This window comes from Dendrobates tinctorius, unplaced genomic scaffold, assembly GCF_039654945.1.
Source record: "Dendrobates tinctorius isolate UK_male_01 unplaced genomic scaffold, ASM3965494v1 ptg000023l, whole genome shotgun sequence".
Classification (NCBI taxonomy): Eukaryota; Metazoa; Chordata; class Amphibia; order Anura; family Dendrobatidae; genus Dendrobates; species Dendrobates tinctorius.
This window is the reverse complement of record NW_027361691.1, coordinates 6,874,943-6,898,721: the sequence shown is the minus strand read 5'-3', so window position 1 is coordinate 6,898,721 and position 23,779 is coordinate 6,874,943. Positions and strand designations below refer to the sequence as shown.

Sequence of the window (23,779 nt, the reverse complement as noted above, 5' to 3'; positions counted from 1 at the left end):
CCAGTCTGGGATGAGGCCATCCTGCCGAAGGGTACGCCCAGGTGCCCTGTCTAGCTAGTGTGTGTGTTGAGTGCAGTGTTAGGAGTCCTGGGTGGTGATCCCTCCTTACCTGAGGGTGGGATACCACACCCCTGGATGAGGTGCAGTACCTCTGTGGTGACCGGACCCTCAGGGGCGCCACACTTGCATGGACGTCTGTGATCTCACTATTACGAATCATATGAACCACCACCATTGCCATTGGTGACTCTGATATTTTGTCCGGACGTCCACCTCTTGGCTTCTGAATGGATAGACGGACTTCATTTCATATTCTTCCAACTGTCATGGCGCTCACATGATGAAATTTGGCAATTTTCTTGGCCAAGAGACCGCTATCGATGAGCTGGATGATGCTGTTTCTCTTTTCTTGGGAAGTCTAATGGCTGCTCCTCGATTTGAACCAGTGACCTTTGACTTTGAAATCAACCTAATAACACACTGAGCTATTAGGGACTGTGAGAACGGGTTGTAATTTGTGTTATTCAGGAAGAAAAAGATTTTTTCCACCACCAGGAACAAAACAGTAACCATGCAGCAACGTGACGAGAATCTGCATAGCTAATCATATGCTAAATAGTCGCATGTCAAATTTATGTATGAGATAGTCAAGATGACTGTCTATAAAATGATGGTAGTCTCACGATCAAAGCAGAAGTGGATGGTGAGATATGGAGCCTGAAAGTCACAAGTTCAAAACATTGTTACCCTTTTGCTCGTCAGTGTATATCAGCTGGAGTTTCAGCCGCTTTTTGGCCTAGGATGTCATTAGTGCGGTGTGGAGGGGCCGACCAACTGGCTGATTTTTTAATGTCGCTGTTGATGCATAAAGGGGACTGGCTTATCTATTGGAATGAAGCAGTCAGCCAGCCCCCTTCAGCCATAACTTTGCAAAATGGAAATATCCCTTTTATCATGTAGCTAATATAGAAGAAAAAACATGTATCCTCTGCCATGTGCCAGCAGTCATTGCTACCATAGTTTATAAAACCCATTTTTGAATGCCACATTAAGGATTCCCAAACCATAGGGATTGCTCGGCTTTAAGATGTTAATTACCTAATCTACGGATAAGTCATCAATATCAGATCTGCCTGGCCGGATACCTGTCACTTCCTCTGATCAGCTGATTTCTGCTCCTTTGGCGGTTCGATGTAAACCGTGAACGGAGCAGAAACAGTTTAACTCTGTTGCCTGTGTTTTGACCATTGTCAAATACTCATCACCTTTTGAACTGAACAGGAGCTGACCGGCAGTTTCTTGGCGGCAACTATTACACGAGGAACAGAGTTTTGATTTTCTGGCTCCTTTTTTTTTTACACATCTGAAGCTGGACATAGTGGATCCGACCAAAGGATGTTCTCCTGTGATGACGCTGTAGGGTAATTTAGCAGTTCTAGATTCCCTCACAGATCACCGCTGATCAGTGGTGTAACTTAAGGTCCCAAAATGTCCAACTTCTATTCTTAGAGGTCTTTAAGGTTCCAGGACCTGGGTGAAACTAGAGACCGATTTTGGTACCTCTTAGGCTCTAACACATGGAGTAGGCTGTGGACCTTTTTGTGATCCCTTGGGATACAGGACCTGGGTGAGACTGTGGACTGTATTTGTAGTACTTAGGTTCCAGGGCCTAGGTGATACTGTGTACCTTTCTGGCACCTCTTCTGCCCCATGACTTGGGTGACACTATTGACCTTTCTTGAAATTATTATGCTCCAGGACCTGGGTAAGACTGCAGACCTTTTGGTACCTCTTAGGCCTCCGGACCTGGGTGAGATTGCTGACCTTTTTGGGACCCCTTAAGCTCCAAGATCTGGATGAGACCGTGGACCCCCTATGCTCTGGGACCTTGTTGAGACTTCAGACCCATTAGGTTGCAGAACCTGGGTGAGACTGCAGCCTGTTTTGGGACCACTTAGGGTCCAAGACCTGGGTAAGACTGTGAACATTTTTTGGGACCTCTTAGTCTCCAGGACCTGAGCGAGACTGCAGATCTTTTTGTGACCACTTAAGCTCCATGATCTCAATGAGACTGTGGACCGCCTAGGATCTGGGACCTGGAAAAGACTGCAGACCTTTTTGGAACCCCTTTGGCACCAGAACCTGTTTGAGACTGAAGACTGTTTTGGGACCCCTTAGGGTCCAGGACCTGGGTAAGACTGTGAAGATTTTTTGGGACCTCTTAGGCTCCAGGACGTGAGTGAGACTGCAGACCTTTTTGGGACTCCGTAGACTTCAGGATCTAGGTGAGACTGCATACCTTTTTGAGACCTCCTAGGCTTCAGGACCTGGATGAGACTACAACCCGTGCACCCACTATATTGATCACCGGGGGATCCAAGCAGCTCGACATTATTTGATCATTGGGGAAAACTTCTAACAAAAAGAGATTGCCCAAATCAGTCCACAAAGATGTCAATAAATAGAGGTGAAGATAATTTCTTCTACCAACCAGGGTACAGAATGGCTGCAAAAAGCATCTCTCTTTTCCTGGTGGTCTCACCATGTCTGTGCATTACACAGGCAGTCGATTGAAATGTGTAATGCTCCCTTTCCCCTGTGGTGGCGCTGCAGAAGAATGAAACACTTCCTGCTGATTTCTCCACTGATCACTGATCGCGTTGATCAAGTTATCCTCCAAAAGTATTATCTGATATGTAAAGATCCCCTTTTAAGGATTTTACCTGGCTGATATTACATCCTTTCGCATACCGTTGCCGGGTTATGATAGAGTTAAGATTTCTGCTGTCTTTCACGTCTTCCTGTTTGCAGAAGCCGCTTTCTGCGCGGCATTCAGACAGATGGCGTGTATACTTAGCAGAAGCTGTCTTTAAACAAGACGTGTTCTAAGGAAGAAAAAAAAAAAAGAAATATAACGTGCTCCCCTTATATTAAAGGCAAATCTTTGCACGGGGCAGGATTGGAAGGATCGCCCCTTTAAAATCTATGTCCCGGAGTTGCATGAGACAAGTTGGCGGTATATTGTTTTGGGCACGATGAAGCAGTTCGGTATTCGGGAAAGCGTGCTTGCTATTTGAAGTCGGAATTTTATTTTTTTTACATTTTTTTTTTTGCTGCCTTTTGTCATCTGCTGATAAAAAAAAAAAAGGGGACGTTAAATGAGTAAAGTAACCTGAGTCATGCTGCATTCACGCCTGGAAGTTTTGATTCACATTATCTCTAATGGATCAGCCGATACCTGCGTGAACCGGGGATGCCTTTAGCATTGCGAAGGAAGACTTGCCTTCCCTATTGAAGGGCCTATTGGAAAAAAAAGCACACACACACACACACACACACATTCATACGTACAGCCTCTGCAGCTCGGAGATTCCTGTTTTGTTCTGGCTTTTTGTCTTGGAAGGACAGAGATTTCCTTCGATTTTCGCTTATGATTTGTGATTTACCCATTCGAGCAAAGCAGAAATGGATTGTCTGTGCATTGTGACGACCAAGGTAGGATTGCAAACCTTTGTGTGTTGTGTGCATGACCGTATCTGCTACTCCGCTGCTCCACTGCTCTGCTGCTGGGAGGAAGTAGTGGAGAAAAGAGCAGAATTCAGACTGCAGATCCATTGACAAATCTCCCTCTTGGAAGCAGTTTATCGCTACGGTGTGGATTATCATCTATTTTTTTTTTTTTGTCTTTTAATAATAGTAATTTTTTTTTTGAATGTGCTCGCTGAGCATTTAAGATGTGATAGGTGATTTTTGAATTAAGATATAGTGGAAATTAAATAAAAAAAATCAAATAAAAAAAAAAAAAATAGAAATGTGAAATATTTTAATTTTTTCCTTTTTTTTTACATATTTTTTAAATCCTAATTCAAACAAAATGCAGATAAAAAAATGAAAAATATATTTTAAATATTTTGGATTTTTTATACGTAATATATATATTTTTTTAGAACTAAAGAAAAATTCAGATACAAAAAAATGAGAAATATGTTTTAGATTTTTTGCGCGTAACTTTTTTTTTTCTCTTTTAGCATTAAAGCAAAATCGAAATAAAATGCAGATGCCAAAAAAATGAGAAAATTTATTTTAAATATTCTAGATTTATTTATAATATTTTTTTTTACAATTAAAGCAAAATGATAAAATGGTTATGAAAAAAAATGAGAAATATATTCTAAAAAAAATAAGAAGAAATATATTTTAAATATTTTACATTATTTTTTGTGTGGAATATTTTTTTTTTAGGATGAAAATGACAAATAATATATTTAGACTGTAATAAAAAAAAAAATCCTCTATGGTTGGTTTGTGGAGTGGATGTCACCATGGTGATAGATAACTTTTGTAATAGTGAGGTTTTTTTTTTCTTAATAGATTTATTTATTTAATTGAATAAATTATAAGGCATTTGTTGTAATTGTTTTTTTTTTATCTGATGCCAAGCCATTAATTTTTCCATTGTTAATTTTTTTTTATGTAGTCTATAAAGTTTTTGGGTTACGTCGCAAACTTTCTCATTCTGTTTTATAGTTTTACATATGTAGTTTTTTATTAATTTTTTTTTATTTTTCCAACTATATATTTGACATGAAAAGTAATTAAACTGACTTTTTAGATAGTTTCCTGTATGCGCCATTCACATATTTTATTGTAAATACTAGTGTTTTTTTCCTATTTTATTTTTTTTTAAAAATTACCAAATTGGGAAAAAAAAAACAAGTAGAAAATGTTTCTATGAAAAACGAATGCTGGCGGAGAAAAATATTTTATGTGCATATATTTTCGTAAGTTGGGATTGTTGCATAATGCGCTTTTTTTTTTTTCTTTTCTGGATGGTACAAAAAGTTCAGACGATCTATTTTGGTATTTTCAGAGTTGTCTGATTAGCAAATAAATGAATGGTTTTAATTTCCGCATCAATATGATGTAAGCGGGAGTTGAGCAGCTCATTAAAACAGACACTAATGAAAGTAATACTCCGCACTTCCTGCACTAAAACAATGGGGTATCTGGATGAACAGTCAGTTCTCAGCAGAAACTGTTGGCAAGATGAATAAATTCATGTGCTGATAGTAAATGTAATGTGTCCCGAGACATAAATTGTAATAAAAGTCTACCAAGGAACAGTCCTAAATTGTAATAAAAGTCTACCAAGGAACAGTCCCAGACGCCGCTCATATTAATATCGATTGAAATAGCAAAAATCCCAACGTGAATTGATAAGAATATATTGCCCGGTAGATTTGGCCTGATGATTCAACTCTTTATGCCCTGGGATTAAGCATAGATTTCATAAACTATCTATATTGGGAGAATCCCGAAGATAAAACCCCCTCTCCCCCATTAGATAGGTGTTGAACAAACGATGACCGTTGTCTCTCCTCGGAAGGCTCTTGTCTTCTCTATAAGAAAGTTGCTATCCCACGCCTCTGGCGGAGAACAAAAGTATCCGCCATTGAAATACCAACAGCTGGCTCCTTCTTTCCTCCAACCAAATCTGTTGCAGAGACTCGGGATACCCCCATGAATATCCGATCCTACTGATATTGGCATGTTCTGTTCAGCCGACTTTAGTCTATGTATGTATGGGGGCCTTTAGTTTAAGTTTCTGGGACCTAATGCAAATCTATCACAGGGCCCTACCTACATTGTCATATAATTGTTGTTTTTTTTATGTGGCAGAATGGCCTTTTCTTCCAATTATGACTTCTAGCTCTGCACTTCCTATAGCTCCACCCCCAAGGAACTTTCTTGTGTTTTTTTTTTCTTTGTTGTATGCTGTAGTTTGTATGACATTTTAAATTGGGTGTTTGGAAGGAAAATTACAAGTACTTTCAATACAGTTCTACCTTATAGTTTTTTAAGGTTGAAGGTAGACATAACTTCATCCTATAGCCTAACATGTTGATGCAGAGGAAGGCAAAAAAAAAACCATGAGGCGGATGTTCATTGCCCAATATTATGGGAAAAAATTTTTCCCGACTTCACATACTGCAATTAGACTAGTTTCCTGGATCAAAGACCTATCACAAAATCTAGTACCTTAACCTGTAATGTGATATTTTTCAGGACATCCGGACCCTCCTTGTACTTTTTTAGTTTAAACGTATTTGTGTCAGTTTTCAACATTTCAATGTCCTGGAGCAGTTGGCTTGAAAAGTTAAGCAAAATGTGTTCTTATAACCGTACAAAGGGCAATACCCATTGTGTGATCCTAAAAACTTATTTTTGGAGGAAAGGCATCTGAAGCTCATGGGCCCCAATGGAAAACCTGTACCTTTTGTAATACTAGTGTTTTGTTCTTAGCCTGAATTGAGCAATTTTATTCACTCTGTCCTGGTCTAGCATTCAGTCCTGGCCTTTGTAGTAGCTGGTACACAGCTCTTAACCTGGAATCCTCGGGACAGCATACTGGGCGTCTTTGTCTCTTGCTAGGCCCCTCAATGTCTCAATGAAACCTCAGGGCCCAGAAAGCAATACCATGGATGGTAGGTACAGGAGTGAAGACCGGCAGCCAGAGAGGCCCGAACTAGACCAAGGCTGCGTGAAACGAATCATTTATCTCTAATACATAAAATGTGTGTGGGAATATTTAGAATTAGACACGTTGACCCATGACAGTTCTTGACTAACAGATCTGACCCCATCAAACTAAAAAGTTATTTGGTGGTCTGATCTCAGGAACTTCCATTTTTAAGGAAATGAGGGATCCTTAAATGGAGAACAAGACGAGCACTCAGTGTCCTTCTCCATATACTTGAGTAGGGTCAACAGTGGGGTCCCTGTGGTCAGATTTCTGCCTGACCTACCTGTCTGCAAGTAAAAATGACATTCAAGACAAGATGAGAACCAACACGTTGGTTCTTAATGATAACTTTATGAGAGATTTCCACTGTGTCATACTTTATTACTTTGAGGGATGGAATTCCAGGAAGTTCTAGGAGAACATAGGTTGCATCTCTTGAAGAACATACTGTAGCTGAAATTTTACACAAATTTTTCCAACGACATCTTTCCACACCCCAATTACACTTCATTTTTCATGCCCCTCAATGTGCGCTTAGATGCCTGGGACCTGTCTGATTATGGAATATCCTGGTGCCACACACACAACTCATTCTGGGAGCACTGTTTTCCAAGACGTTTTGGGAAGGGCAAAGCTACCATTTGTACAACCGGAGCACTTTCAGAAATCTGGAAGGTTGTTTTTTTTTAGGGCGCTTCCTGGATGTTATGGGAGCGGTAGCAAATATGCATTACGTCCACAGTCTATTGAGTTAAGCACTGGTTAAAGATAGAAGCGTGTAGGCAACAAAGTTTTGTACCTTAGTAGGAATAGCACCTTAAATGATGGGTTGTGTCATGTGTCATTTCCTGGGCTTCCGGTGATGTGTCCTAATGGTTCCGCCCTTACTTACTTGCCTGATTTGTTATGATTGACTCGCTATACATCAAAACTTTTCTTCTCTCTTCAAATTTGTCTCCTATAACACCTAAATTATACACAGTGATATGCTGACTCACGGTAAACGGTGGCTTCCATTATTCAATATAACAGACCACAGAAACAATGGGTGTAAAAGTGATGGAATGCACACTGATTGTTGAAGTTAAACATTATATATACACAGTGGCATGTAAAAGTTTGGGCACCCCTTGTCAAAATTACTGATATTCTAAACAGTTAAGCAAGTTGGAGATGAAATGATCCCTAAAAGGCCTAAAGTTAAAGATTACACATTTCCTTTGTATTTTAGGCAAAAAAATATATTTATATGTTTTTATCTTTTACATTTTAAAAATTACAAAAAAGGAAAACGGGCCAGTGCAAAAGTTTGGGCACCCTGCATGGTTATCACCTAGTCACGTCCCCTTTTGAAAGTATCACAGCTTGTAAACGCTTTTTGTAGCCAGACAAGAGTCTTTCAATTCTTATCTGAGGGATTTTCATGCATTCATCGATTCTTCCTTGGAAAATTCTTCATGCTCTGTGAGATTCCTGGGCCGTCTTGACTACGCTGCTATTTTGAGGTCTAGCCACAGATTTTCAATTATGTTCAGATCGGGGGACTGTGAGGGCCATTGTAAAATGGCCCTCACAAAAAGCTTCCATCTTTTGAGGTTGTCTATTGTGGATTTTTATGTGTGTTTAGGATCATTATCCATTTGTAGAAGCCATCCTCTTCCTCTTTTCACCTTCAGCTTTTTAACAGATGGTGTTCTGTTTGCATCAAGAATTTGTTGAAATTTCATTAAATCCATTCTTCCCTCTACCCATGAAATGTTCCCCGTGCCATTGGCTGCAACACAACCCCAAAGCATGATTGATCCACCCCCTATGCATTATGTTTGGTGAGATGTTCTTTTCCTGAAATTCTGTGCCTTTTTTCTCCACACATACCTTTGATCAATGTGGCCAATGAGTTCTTATTTTAACCTCATCGGTTCCCAGGAATTGTTTACAAAATGCATCATGCTTGATTAGATGTTCTTTTGCATACTTCTGATGCTGAATTTTATGGTGATGACACCGAAGTTGTTTTCTTCTGATGATTCTTCCATGAAGGCCATATTTGTGCAGGAGTCTCTGAACTGTAGAACAATGTACCACAACTCCAGAGTCTGCTAAATCTTTCTGGAGGTCTTTTGTAGTCAAGCGGGGGTTCTGATTTGCCTCTTTATCAATCCTACAAGCAGCTGTCACTGCCATTTTGCTTGGTCTTCCAGACCTTATATTGACCTCCACTGTTCCTATTAGCTGCCATTTCTCAATAACATTTCAAACTGAGGAAAGGGCAACTTGAAAACACTTTTAGCCTCTTGCTTCGTGAGCCTCCACCATTTTAATTTTCAAAGTGCTAGGCAGCTGCTCAGAACTCATTGCTGCTTATTTTTTGACACAAGGTTAGAGGAGGTTGGGTTTTAATAAAGCTGGGAATTTGCATGACCTGGCCTTTCCTAGCTTTTCAGACTTTTGCATTGAGCCATTTTCCCTTATGTAATCTGTAAAATGTAAAAGATTAAAATACAGTTAGGTCCATATATATACACTCACTGGCCACTTTATTAGGTACACCTGTCCAACTGTGTGTTAAGACTTAATTTCTAATCAGCCAATCACATGGCGGCAACTCAGTGCATTTAGGCATGTAGACATGGTCAAGACAATCTCCTGCAGTTCAAACCGAGCATCAGTATGGGGAAGAAAGGTGATTTGAGTGCCTTTGAACGTGGCATGATTGTTGGTGCCAGAAGGGCTGGTCTGAGAATTTCAGAAACTGCTGATCTACTGGGATTTTCACGCACAACCATCTCTAGGGTTTACAGAGAATGGTCCGAAAAAGAAAAAAAATCCAGTGAGCGGCAGTTCTGTGGCCGGAAATGCCATGTTGATGCCAGAGGTCAGAGGAGAATGGGCAGACTGGTTCGAGCTGATAGAAAGGCAACAGTGACTCAAATTGCCACCCGTTACAACCAAGGTAGGCAGAAGAGCATCTCTGAACGCACAGTGCGTCGAACTTTGAGGCAGATGGGCTACAGCAGCAGAAGACCACACTGGGTACCACTCCTCTCAGCTAAGAACAGGAAACTGAGGCTACAATTTGCACAAGCTCATCGAAATTGGACAGTAGAAGATTGGAAAAACGTTGCCTGGTCTGATGAGTCTCGATTTCTGCTGCGACATTCGGATGGTAGGGTCAGAATTTGGCGTAAACAACATGAAAGCATGGATCCATCCTGCCTTGTATCAACGGTTCAGGCTGGTGGTGGTGGTGTCATGGTGTGGGGAATTTTTTCTGGGCACTCTTTGGGCCCCTTGGTACCAATTGAGCATCGTTGCAACGCCACAGCCTACCTGAGTATTGTTGCTGACCATGTCCATCCCTTTATGACCACAATGTACCCAACATCTGATGGCTACTTTCAGCAGGATAATGCGCCATGTCATAAAGCTCGAATCATCTCAGATTGGTTTCTTGAACATGACAATGAGTTTACTGTACTCAAATGGCCTCCTCAGTCACCAGATCTCAATCCAATAGAGCATCTTTGGGATGTGGTGGAACGGGAGATTCGCATCAGGGATGTGCAGCCGACAAATCTGCGCCAACTGTGTGATGCCATCATGTCAATATGGTCCAAAATCTCTGAGGAATGCTTCCAGCACCTTGTTGAATCTCTGCCACGAAGAATTGAGGCAGTTCTGAAGGCAAAAGGGGGTCCAACCCCTTACTAGCATGGTGTACCTAATAAAGTGGCCAGTGAGTGTATTTGGACAGAGACAACATTTTTCTAATTTTGGTTCTAGACATTACCACAATGAATTTTAAACAAAACAATTCAGATGCAGTTGAAGTTCAGACTTTCAGCTTTCATTTGCGGGTATCCACATTAAAATTGGATGAAGGGTTTAGGAGTTTCAGCTCCTTAACATGTGCCACCCTGTTTTTAAAGGGACCAAAAGTAATTGGACAATTGACTCCAAGGCTATTTCATGGACAGGTGAGGGCAATCCCTTCATTATGTCATTCTTAATTACGCAGATAAAAGGCCTGGAGTTGATTTGAAAAGTGGTGCTTGCATTTGGAAGGTTTTGCTGTGAAGGAAACATTCTGTCAAGGGAGCTCTCCATGCAGGTGAAACAAGCCATCCTTAGGCTACTTTCACACATCAGTTTTTTGCCGTCAGGCAGGATCCGGCTATTTTTAGAAAAAACGGATCCGGCATAAATTTTGGAGAACTGTAGAAACGGATCCGTTTTTTTGCTGGATCCGTCTAGCAGGTTATATCTGTTCCTGGGGGCTGGCCAATTGGATCTGAGCATGCGCAGACTTAAAAAAACCGGATCCGGTGGCTGTATCCGTCTTTTTCTGGATCCGGCGCATTCCGGCGCCCATAGACTTTCATTGTAGCAAAAAGCTGGAAGCGCCGGATCCGGCGCTTCCGGCTTTTTCGCCGGAGACAAAAAACGTTACAGTAGCCGTTTTTTCCAGACGCCGGAATGAGACAAGTTGCCGGATCCGGCAAAAAACGGATGAAACGCAATGCCATCAGGCACGATCCGGCGCTAATGCAAGTCAATGGGGAAAAACTGGATCCGGTATTGCATTTTGCCGGATCCGGTTTTACAAAAAAAAGCCGGATCGCGCCTGAAGGCAAAAAACTGATGTGTGAAAGAGGCCTTAAGCTGCAAAAACAGAATAAACCATCCGAGAAATTGCTACAACATTAGGAGTGGCAAAATCTACAGTTTGGTACATCCTGAGAAAGAAAGAAAGCACTGGTGACCTCATCAATGCAAAAAGACCTGGGCGCCCACGGAAGACAACAGTGGTGGATGATCGCAGAATAATCTCCATGGTGAAGAGAAACCCCTTCACAACAGCCAACCAAGTGAACAACACTCTCCAGGAGGTAGGCGTATCAATACCCAAATCTACCATAAAGAGAAGACTGCATGACAGTAAATACAGAGGGTTCACTGCACGGTGCAAGCCACTCATAAGCATCAAGAATCAAAAGGCTAGACTGGACTTTGCTAAAAACACATCTAAAAAAGCCAGCACAATTCTGGAAGAACATTCTTTGGAGAGATGAAACCAAGATCAACCTCTACCAGAATGATGGAAAGAGAAAAGTATGGCGAAGGTGTGGTACAGCTCATGGTCCAAAGCATACCACATCATCTGTAAAACACGGCGGAGGCAGAGTGATGGCTTGGGCATGCATGGCTGCCAGTGGCACTGGGTCACTAGTGTTTATTGATGATGTGACACAGGACAGAAGCAGCCGAATGAATTCTGAGGTTTTCAGAGCCATACTGTGTGCTCAGATCCAGCCAAATGCAGCCAAACTGGTCGTCGTTTCATACTACAGATGGATAATGACCCAAAACATAAAGCCAAAGCAACCCAGGAGTTTATTAAAGCAAAAAAGTGGAATATTCTTGAATGGCCAAGTCAGTCACCTGATCTCAACCCAATTGAGCATGCATTTCACTTGTTAAAGACTAAACTTCAGACAGAAAGGCCCACAAACAACCAGCAACTGAAAACCACCGCAGTGAAGGCCTGGCAGAGTATTAAAAAGGAGGAAACACAGTGTCTGGTGATGTCCATGAGTTCAAGACTTCAGGCAGTCATTGCCAACAAAGGGTTGTACTAGAAATGAACATTTTATTTACAATTTTTTAATCTGTCCAATTACTTTTGGTCCCTTTAAAAACAGGGTGGCACATGTAAAGGAGCTGAAACTCCTAAACCCTTCATCCAATTTTAATGTGAATACCCTCAAATGAAAGCTGAAAGTCTGAACTTCAACTGCATCTGAATTGTTTTGTTTAAAATTCATTGTGGTAATGTCTAGAACCAAAATTAGAAAAATGTTGTCTCTGTCCAAATATATATGGACCTAACTGTACATACCATATATACTCGAGTATAAGTCGATCCGAGTATAAGTCGACCCCCCTAAATTTGCCTCAAAAACCTGGGAAAACTTATTGACTCGAGTATAAGTCTAGGGTGGGAATTGCTGAAGATACTGGTAAATTTAATGCTGCACAACATACAATATGCCCCCAAAATGCTGCACAGTGAATGCTGGCTCAAATAACGCTACACAACATACAGTATGCCCCCAAAATGCTGCACAGTGAATGGTGGCCCAAATAACACTGCACAACATATGCCCCCATAAATGCTGCCCCTATCATGTTGCTGCCACTGCCCCTGCTGGAATTTAAAAAAAAAAACAAACAAACTATATACTCACCTACGTTGATGACAGCTGCTCCAGAGCGTCACCGGCTCTTCAGTGACTCAGGCAGAGGGCGCGTGCTTTCCACGTCATCGCGCCCCCTGCACGTCACTGCCGGAGGACGGGAGAGAGCGGCGCGCAGAGATTTTGAACACCGCCGCTGCCCTATCATCACCCGCCGCCGCCAGGACGCTGCAGGGGACCGCAGACGAACACCGGGGACCGCGGAGACGACTGGGACCGCGGAGATGACGGGGACCAGGTAAGTTGGCACCGTGACCCGAATATAGGTCGAGGGGGGTCTTTTTCAGCCTCAAAAGGGGGCTGAAAAACTTGACTTATACTCGAGTATATACGGTAAATTATTTTGCCTAAATTACAAAGGAAATGTGTCATCTTTAACTTTAAACCTTTTAGACGTCTTTTCATTTTCAGCATGCTTAACTGTTCACAATGAAGGTAATTTTGACCAGGGGTGCCCAAACCTTAACATGCCCTGTGTGTGTGTATGTGTGTATATATATATATATATATATATATATATATATATATACAGTACAGACCAAAAGTTTGAACACACCTTTTCTTTATTTTCTTGGCAATGAAAATTGTAGATTCACTCTGAAGGCATCAAAACTATGAATTAACACATGTGGAATTATATAATTAATGAAAAAGTGTGAAACAACTGAGAATATGTCTTATATTCTAGGTTCTTCAAAGTAGCCACCTTTTGCTTTGATTACTGCTTTGCACACTCTTGGCATTCTCATGATGAGCTTCAAGATGTAGTCACTGGAAATGGTCTACCAACAGTCTTGAAGGAGTTCCCAGAGATGCTTAGCACTTGTTGGCCCTTTTGCCTTCACTCTGCGGTCCAGCTAACCACAAACCATCTCGATTGGGTTCAGGTCTGGTGACTGTGGAGGCCAGGTCATCTGGCGTAGCACCCCATCACTCTCCTTCTTGGTCATATAGCCCTTACACAGCCTGGAGGTGTGTTTGAGGTCATTGTCCTGTTGAAAAATAAATGATAGTCTAACTAAGCGCAAACCGGATGGAATAGCATGCCGCTGCAAGATGCTGTGGTAGCCATGCTGGTTCAGTATGCCTTCAATTTTTAATAAATCCCCAACAGTGTCTCCAGCAAAGCACCCCCACACCATCACACCTCCTTCTTCATGCTTCATGGAGGGAACCAGGCATGTAGAGTCCATCCGTTCACTTTTTCTGCGTCGCACAAAGACACGGTAGTTGGAACCAAAGATCTCAAATTTGGGCTCATCAGACCAAAGCACAGATTTCCATTGGTCTAATGTCCATTCCTTGTGTTCTTTAGCCCAAACAAGTCTCTTCTGCTTGTTGCCTGTCCTTAGCAGTGGTTTCCTAGCAGCTATTTTACCATGAAGGGCTGCTGCACAAAATCTCCTCTTAACAGTTGTTGTAGAGATGTGTCTGCTGCTAGAACTCTGTGTGGCATTGACCACCAGGTCTCTAATCTGGGCTGCTGTTAACCTGTGATTTCTGAGGCTGGTGACTTGGATGAACTTATCCTCTGCAGCAGAGGTGACTCTTGGTCTTCCTTTCCTGGGGCGGTCCTCATGTGAGCCAGTTTCTTTGTAGCGCTTGATGGTTTTTGCCACTGCACTTGGGGACACTTTCAAAGTTTTCCAAATTTTTCGGACTGACTGACCTTCATTTCTTAAACTAATGATGGCCACTCGTTTTTCTTTACTTAGAATTTGTATTATGGCAAGAAAAAAACAGCTAACAGTCTATTCAGTAGGACTATCAGCTGAGTATCCACCAGACTTCTGCACAACACAACTGATGGCCCAACCCCATTTATAAGGCAAGAAATCCCACTTATTAAACCTGACAGGGCACACCTGTGAAGTGAAAACCATTTCCGGTGACTACCTCTTGAAACTCATCAAGAGAATGCCAAGAGTGGCATCAAAGCAGTAATCACAGCAAAAGGTGGCTACTTTGAAGAACCTAGAATATAAGACATATTTTCAGTTGTTTCACACTTTTTTGTTAATTATATAATTCCACATGTGTTAATTCATAGTTTTGATGCCTTCAGAGGGAATCTACAATTTTCATAGCCATGAAAATAAAGAAAACTCTTTGAATGAGAAGGTGTGTCCAAACTTTTGGTCTGTACTGTGTGTGTGTGTATATATATATATATATATATATATATATATATATATAGATAGATAGATATATACAGTATATTGGCGGTAACAACCCATCCAGTCCACACAGGCAAAGTTATTAAACCATAAACTAAGTTATGTGTAATAATGATAATTGACACAGGGAAAAAGTGTTGAACCAGCTTACTGAACTTATCTAATACTTGATACAAAAGCTTCAAGACGTCTCCTGTATGGGGAAACCAGTTGCAGACATTGCTCAGGTATGATTTTGACCCATTATTCCACACACTCTTCAAATCCTGAAGGTTCTGTGGGCTCTTTCTATCAACTCTGAGCTTTAGTTTCTTCCATACATTTTCTATCGGATTCAGGTCTGGTGATCGGTTCGGCCATTCTAGCAGATTTATTTTCCTTCTCTAAAACCAAATGTGTGTTTCCTTGACTGTGGGTTTAGGACCATTGTCATACTGAAATGTCCACTCTCATTTCATCTTTGTCATCCTGTTAGATGGCATCAGATTTTTATCGAGAATGTCTCTGTATGTTTGTCCGTTTACTCTTCTTTCAATATGAAGTTTACCAGTACCATATGCTGAAAAACAGCCTTACTCCATTATAAATCCACCTCCAAACTTCACTGTTGGTATGGTGTTTTTGGGATGATATACAGTGCCTTTTGACCTTCAAATATGTTGTGTATTATGGCATCCAAAGAGTTAAATGTTGGTCTAATCTGACCAGACTATATTCTCCCAATAATTTACTGGCTTATCTAAATGTTATTAAGCAAACTTTTAGTTTGCTTGAACATGCTTTTTGTTTAGCAATAATTTCTTGTGTGGTGAGTATGCATTCAGGACATGAAGGTTGCATGGTGAGCGTGCATACACGCCATGGAGGTTGAGTGGATTACTTACTGTTTTCTTTAAAATTATTGTACTTGCTGATTCCAGGCCTTTCTGTAGCTCTCCACAAGTGGTCCTTGGCTGTTGGACAACTCTTCCGATAATTCTTTTCAGTCTTCTGTCTGAAATATTGCGGTGAGCACCTGGTCGTGGCCCGTTTATGGTGAAATAATGTTTTTTCCACTTCCGGATTATGGTCCCAACAGTGCTCACTGGAACCTTCAGTAGTTTAGAAATTCTTATGTAACAAATGCTGTCAGTATGATTTGCTACAATAAGGTTGTGAAGGTCTTGAAACAGCTTACTGCTTTTACCTATCATGAGAATCAAAGGTTCACCGCACACTCTTGAGATTAATGATGAAGATATTTATTATAGTCCATGTAACAGAATCAATGGTTCATGGGAGCAAAGCAAGTGATCATACATAAAGTGACTAAACTAACACAGATGTTTCAACCCATCCCGGGTCTTACTCATTGAGTCGCTGTATCTAGTAGGTAGGTAGCATAGTCAACAATAGAGAATGTCTTAGGAGGTTCACACAAGGAGTGCTTGGTATAGTGGTTGCCAGTAATGCTGATGACCTGGAGATCAGGGAATAACAGCGCCAGCACATCAAGAAGTTGCAGGAGCGCTGCTATTCTGACTCTGATCTCCAGGTCACCAGCGTTACTGGCAACCACCGTACCAAGTACTCCTTGTGTGGACCTCCTAAGACATTCCCTATTCTTGACTATGCTACCTAGCGACTCAATGAGATTTGATATCCTTGCCTGTGTTTGCTGGATGGGTTGTTACCGACATCAGGTTAGAATTCCATTTCAATATCACCTTTAGAAATATATTTACTTAGAAAATTGGGAATGTTTTCAATAGTTATATCACCCTCTGAATATGTATACATATATTTATATATAATATGTATGCTGTATACACATTACGATGACAGAGTGCAGTGCTTCAGAGTCTCCAAGAACATCAGGATAGCTGGGTGATAGTGCTTCTGATTGTCGAAAAACATCGGTGTGAGATACACACACACACACAGACCAGGATGAGGAAAAAGAGGCAATGCATGGAACATCCGTCATTGAGGCTGTGTGCCCACGTTGCGTTTTTTTAAGCGTTTTTGATGCGTTTTTCGGGGTCAAACCGCATGAAAAACGCTTAAAAGAAGCATCCCATTCATTTTAATGCATTTTGGACTTTTTGTGCCAATGGATGCGTTTTTTACCGCTAAGGAAATGCTTAGCGGTAAAAAACGCAGCATGTTCATTAATTTCCGCTTAGGTCCACGTTTTTGGCTATTTCCTATAGTCCAGAAGACATGCGGAAAAAAAATGCATCAAAAACGCATGTTTTTTGCGCAAAAAATGTGCAAAAATTGCGGGAAAAAAACGTGTGTTTTCTGGGAAGGAGACCCGTTTCCTCAGGGTTTAAAAACGCTAACGTGGGCACATAGCCTGAGGGTTCATTATCACTTTCAACACTATACTCACAGTTTGTAACGGCTGAGCATTAATAAACTTAGAAAAGCTTGGACATGCTATCATTTGGGAAGAGTAGAGCATTGTTATGTGGGTACTGTATGTTGGTATTATTAACGTACAGGATTGTAGGCTGGGGAACAGGGTGCTTTTGTGGCGCCCCTGAGGCTCAGTCGCCACAGAGGTACTGCACCTTCCTCTCTCTCTTTAAAGGTGTAGTGCCCCACCACCATCCAGGTAAGGTGGGAACTCCTTTCCACACTCCAACACTCGCACCCCACACAACAGGGTAGTTCTGCACAACCACATTGCGGCTCAGTGCTTAGAGAGTAGCAGAGCACCTCTGGTGGTTCCCTGCATGGAACACTGGATGTGCTGGGAGGTGGGTGGAGTTGAGATATATAAAAGAGTGGGAAAGTATAGGATGAGAGGTCAGTCTGACAGAAGGTCAGTCGGGTAGGAAGTCACTGAGACAGGAGTGAGGATCCCTGGAAGAAGGGATGGAGGAAGGAGTGCTGCAGCTGCCTCAGTGATCAGAGCCAGCTGGCACGGGAAAGGAATAGAAGGAGAAAGATGTAGAACCTAAGCTTCCATAAGAGAGAGAAGGATCAGTACGGAACGAGGGAGTAGGAGAACAGAGAGGAGACGTGGGTTGGAAGAGGAACCCTGCCTATAGGTTCTCAGCGCAAGGCCGGGGCCCGGTCCCCGAGGTTGTATGGACACTTATGATTCTGCAGCAGACACCGGTGGAGTACTTGGCTGTAAATGCACTACTCCCATCCAAGACTTGGGGCACAACAGCAATTGAATAGAGAGCCAGGACTCCGGAGAAAGGGGTCCCCGAGAGAGGCTACAGCTGTCTGTCATACGAGTAGAGTTGTTAGGAACATCTGACAGGAGGAACTTCAGAGTACCACGGTACTGGAGCTCTTCACACCTTAAGGCGCAATAGAGGAGTCGTTCAGGAAAGGTACATGTTGGCGGAGTGTTGGAGAGGAGCTTTCCATCTGGCCTGGAGGTTGGCTGAGTCTCTGACACAGAGGACACGGCCCAGAGGCAGGCACCCTTGTGTACCGCAGACTGTGAGTAAAACTTTGGAACTGCAAGCCTCGGTGTCCTCCATTCATTCTCGCGCCAACCCACTCAGCACCGCTACATCTGGGTACCATCCTTTACACTGCCTGCGTCTTTCCACAACCATTACAACTACACTGCCCTGGGACATCAGCCCTGCCTGTGGAGGGCTATACCATCACTGCTGCATCCTACCATCTGTCCCAGAGGATCTGTCTGCAGCGTCGGCTTAACACCTCCCTTGTCGAGCACCACAGGTGGCGTCTCGAACTATTCCATTCCACTTAAACTATATCACATTCCACCATTACTTGGGCGCCCAGGGCCACGGACCGGGTCACCGCTGCTGTGACACACTCCCCTGACACCGGCCCGGTACAGAGTACCCCACGGCCCTGGGAGGGCGACCCACTTGTATGGTGCCAGAGCTGGTGTTTTTTAGAGTCTGAGAACATCAAGATGGCATAATTTAGTGCTTGTGTCAGAATCTAGTGATCCTAGGTGTCTGTGAACATCAAGGTGACGTGCTGCAATCCTGTCTGTAAACACCCGGGAAAAATGGTGCAGTGCTCCTGAGTGTCAGAGAACATCAATATGACATGACATGGCAGCAGTAACATAGTTATTAAGGTTGCAGGGAGACTTTAAGTCCATCTAGTTCAACCCATATCCTGTCCTAACTTGCCCTAACATGTTGATCCAGAGGAAGGCAAAAAAACCCCATATGGCAACAGTAAGCTTCACATTGTGGAAAAAAATTCCTTCCCGACTCCACATACGGCAATCAGACTAGCTCCCTGGATCAACGCAATATTAAGGAAACTAGTGTATATACCCTGTAATATTATACTTTTCAAGAAAGGCATCCAGTCCCTTCTTACATTTTAGTAGTGAATCACTCATTACAACATCATATGGCAGAGAGTTCCATAGTCTCACTGCTCTTACAGTAAAGAATCCGCGTCTGTGAGTATGCTTAAACCTTCTTTCCTCCAGACGTTGATGATGCCCCCTTGTCCCCGTCACAGGTCTAAGAGTAAAAAGATCATTAGGTTTTTGTACTGTCCCCTCATATATTTATACATTGTAATAAGATCACCCCTAAGCCTTCGATTCTCCAAACTAAATAACCCCAAGTGTAATAACCTGTCTTGGTATTGCAGACCCCCTAGTTCCCTAATAACCTTGGCCGCTCCAGTTCACCTCTGTCTTTCTTGTACACCGGCGTGCTCCAGAGTTTCCTAAATCATCAGAGTGACTGGGTACAACGCTCCTGAGTGTCCAAGAATATCAATGTGATGGGCTGCAGTGCTCCTGAGTGAACATCAGTGTGACAGAGTCTAGAGCTTGTGACAGAAGGTAGTGCTTCATAGAACAGAAGTATGATGGCATACAGTGCTTCTAGGTGTCCAAGAAAATAATAATTATTTATTTATATAGCACCATTGATTCCATGGTAATGCTCGTGACATGGTGAGTTCTCCTGACTGTCCAAAAACACTATTGTTATGTGGATGCTATATGTTCGAATTATTTAGACAATGTCAGCACTGTGTATTAACTCGCAGGATTAGGCAAAGATTATTAGGAGGGTGACATGGTGCTGAGCTGGACATGGAGACAATGCTCCTAAGTGTCCAGGAACATCAGGGTCATGGTGCAGTGCTCCTGAGTGCCAAAACATCCGGGTGAAAGGATCAATGCTCCTAATTATTCAAAAATAGCAGAGTGAAACGGTGCAGTGCTCTTGATTATCTGAGAGCATGAGGGTGACAGGGTGCAGTGCTTCCGAGTGACTGAGTCCATTAGGGTGACAGGGTGCAGTGCCTCCGAGTGTCTGAGTCCTTTAGGGTGACAGGGTGCAGTGCTTCCGAGTGACTGAGTCCATTAGGGTGACAGGGTGCAGTGCCTCCGAGTGTCTGAGTCCTTTAGGGTGACAGGGTGCAGTGCCTCCGAGTGTCTGAGTCCTTTAGGGTGACAGGGTGAAGTGCCTCCGAGTGTCTGAGTCCTTTAGGGTGACAGGGTGCAGTGCTTCCGAGTGTCTGAGTCTTTTAGGGTGACAGGGTGCAGTGCCTCCGAGTGTCTGAGTCCATTAGGGTGACAAGGTGCAGTGCTTCCGAGTGTCTGAGTCCTTTAGGGTGACAGGGTGCAGTGCCTCCGAGTGTCTGAGTCCTTTAGGGTGACAGGGTGCAGAGCTTCCGAGTGTCTGAGTCCTTTAGGGTGACAGGGTGCAGTGCTTCCGAGTGTCTGAGTCCTTTAGGGTGACAGGGTGCAGTGCCTCCGAGTGTCTGAGTCCATTAGGGTGACAGGGTGCAGTGCTTCCGAGTGTCTGAGTCCTTTAGGGTGACAGGGTGCAGTGCTTCCGAGTGTCTGAGTCCTTTAGGGTGACAGGGTGCAGAGCTTCCGAGTGTCTGAGTCCTTTAGGGTGACAGGGTGCAGTGCTTCCGAGTGTCTGAGTCCTTTAGGGTGACAGGGTGCAGTGCTTCCGAGTGTCTGAGTCCTTTAGGGTGACAGGGTGCAGTGCTTCCGAGTGTCTGAGTCCATTAGGGTGACAGGGTGCAGTGCTTCCGAGTGTCTGAGTCCATTAGGGTGACAGGGTGCAGTGCTTCCGAGTGTCTGAGTCCTTTAGGGTGACAGGGTGCAGTGCTTCCGAGTGTCTGAGTCCTTTAGGGTGACAGGGTGCAGTGCTTCCGAGTGTCTGAGTCCTTTAGGGTGACAGGGTGCAGTGCTTCCGAGTGTCTGAGTCCTTTAGGGTGACAGGGTGCAGTGCTTCCGAGTGTCTGAGTCCATTAGGGTGACAGGGTGCAGTGCTTCCGAGTGTCTGAGTCCTTTAGGGTGACAGGGTGCAGTGCCTCCGAGTGTCTGAGTCCATTAGGGTGACAGGGTGCAGTGCTTCCGAGTGTCTGAGTCCTTTAGGGTGACAGGGTGCAGTGGTTCTGAGTGTCTGGGAACATCACACCTCATGGACGCCTTCATTTTTCCATTTTTAAATAAATCCGTATTCTATAATATTTGATACTGTGGATTTGATCTACAACCCCTGGCAAAAATTCTGGAATCACCGGCCTTGGAGAATGTTCATTCAGTTGTTTACTGTTTTAGTAAAAAACAGATCACAGACATGGCACAAAGCTAAAGTCATTTCAAATGGCAACTTTCTGGCTTTAAGAAACACTAAAAGAAATCAAGAACAATAAATATGGTAGTCAGTAATGGTTACTTTTTTAAACCAAGCATAGGGAAAAATTATGGAATCACTCAATTCTGAGGAAAAAATTATGGAATCACTTAATTCTGAGGGAAAAAAATTATGGAATCATGAAAACAAACCAACAAAACCACTCTAACACATCACTAGTATTTTGTTGCACCACCTCTGGCTTTTCTAACAGCTTGCAGTCTCTGAGGCATGGACTTAATGAGTGTCACACACTACTCTTCATCAATCTGGCTCCAACCTTCTCTGACTGCTGTTGCCAGATCAGCTTTGCAGGTTGGAGCCTTGTCATGGACCATTTTCTTCAACTTCCACCAAAGATTTTCAATTGGATTGAGATCCGGACTTTTTGCAGGCCATGATATTGACCTTATGTGTCTTTTTTCAAGGAATGTTTGCACAGTTTTTGCTCTATGGCAGGATGCATTATCATCTTGAAAAATGATTTCATCATCCCCAAACATCCTTTCAATTGATGGGATAAGAAAAGTGTCCAAAATATCAACATAAACTTGTGCATTTATTGAAGATGTAATGACAGCCATCTCCCCAGTGCCTTTACCTGACATGCAGCCCCATATCATCAATGACTGTGGAAATTTGCATGTTCTCTTCAGGCAGTCATCTTTATAAATCTCATTGGAACGGCACCAGACTAAAGTTCCAGCATCATCACCTTGCACAATGCAGATTCGCGATTCATCACTGAATATGACTTTCATCCAGTCATCCACAGTCCATGATTGCTTTTCTTTAGCCCATTGTAACCTTGTTTTTTTCTGTTTAGGTGTTAATGATGGCTTTCATTTAGCTTTTCTGTATGTAAATCCCATTTCCTTTAGGCGGTTTCTTACAGTTCGGTCACAGACGTTGACTCCAGTTTCCTCCCATTCGTTCCTCATTTGTTTTGTTGTGCATTTCCTGTTTTGTAGACATTTTGCTTCAAGTTTCCGGTCTTGACGCTTTGATGTTTTCCTTGGTCTGCCAGTATGTTTGCCTTTAACAACCTTCCCATGTTGTTTGTATTTGGTCCAGATTTTAGACACAGTTGACTGTGAACAACCAACATCTTTTGCAACATTGCGTGATGATTTACCCTCTTTTAAGAGTTTGATAATCCTCTCCTATGTTTCAATTGGCATCACTCGTATTGGAGCCACAATTCATGTCAGTCCACTTGGTGCAACAGCTCTCCAAGGTGTGCTCACTCCTTTTTAGATGCAGACTAACGAGCAGATCTAATTTCATGCAGGTGTTAGTTTTGGGAATCAAAATTTACAGGGTGATTCCATAATTTTTTCCCACAGAATTGAGTGATTCCATAATTTTTCCCCTATGCTTGGTTTAAAAACGTAACCATTACTGACTGCCACATTTTTTGATCTTGATTTCTTTTAGTGTTTCTTAAAGCCAGAAAGTTGCCATTTGAAATGACTTAAGTTTTGTGCCATCTTCCAAGGCCGGTGATTCCATAATTTTTGCCAGGGGTTGTAGTTCCAGATTAAAGTAATTTTTAAAAGTTTTTTATTTTGAGGGTTAACCATGTCTAAACGCACAAGTTTATCCTACGCTTATATGTGATAAATGATTCACATTGTACTTATCTAGACTTATGACTTACTGCGGATGTCTTATAAAATATGTATCCAGCGTCGTAGCTCTAATAACCCATCTGACACTCGTCTTCAGCTTTCTGACACTTGGTTAAATAATGCAGCTGTGGACCAGGCAGGGGGCACTAGTGTAGGGTGGATCTGAGTGGAATACCCACTGTGATCCTGGAAGACTACTGTCTCTGTGCAATGATTTATCTAATATTAGTGTGAAAATGGAGCCCTGAATCTCATGAACATGAAGCAGTTGTTTTGTTTTATTTTTGACTATTTTTCTTTCCACATTTTGGACACAATTATAGACATTTTCCAGTAGTGTATTCCAATATTATAGGGGTTATTCAGTTGTTTACCAATAGGGTAAGACATGAGTGTAAGACTGGTGGGGTCAGACTCTTAGTAACCCCATAATCAGCTGGTTTATGTGGGCTTTGTTGGCCGCGGTGTCCTCCTTACTGTTCACACTGCTTTTTACTTTAAGCATGTATTTAGGGTTAAAATAGATTTTTGCAATTGGGTTTCTTTAAAAATGTCGCACCCTTAGGCTAAGTTCACA

At 42.5% G+C, this 23,779-nt stretch overlaps 1 protein-coding gene across 5 annotated transcripts in view; it reads left to right on the top strand.

Annotated features, from left to right (window-relative positions):
- The window catches only part of DLG2 (discs large MAGUK scaffold protein 2), a 1,750,933-nt gene that overhangs the window by 288,275 nt on the left and 1,438,879 nt on the right, over nt 1-23,779 (top strand). The window contains exon 1 of one of the 5 annotated variants that reach the window (XM_073569199.1): nt 2,114-3,495. The exons of the other annotated variants lie outside the window; for them this stretch is intronic. Within the exon in view, the coding sequence (XP_073425300.1) occupies nt 3,466-3,495 (30 nt within the window). The 5' untranslated portion in view covers nt 2,114-3,465. Of the gene's footprint in view, nt 1-2,113; nt 3,496-23,779 lie in introns of those variants that run through there. 5 annotated transcript variants of the gene reach the window in all.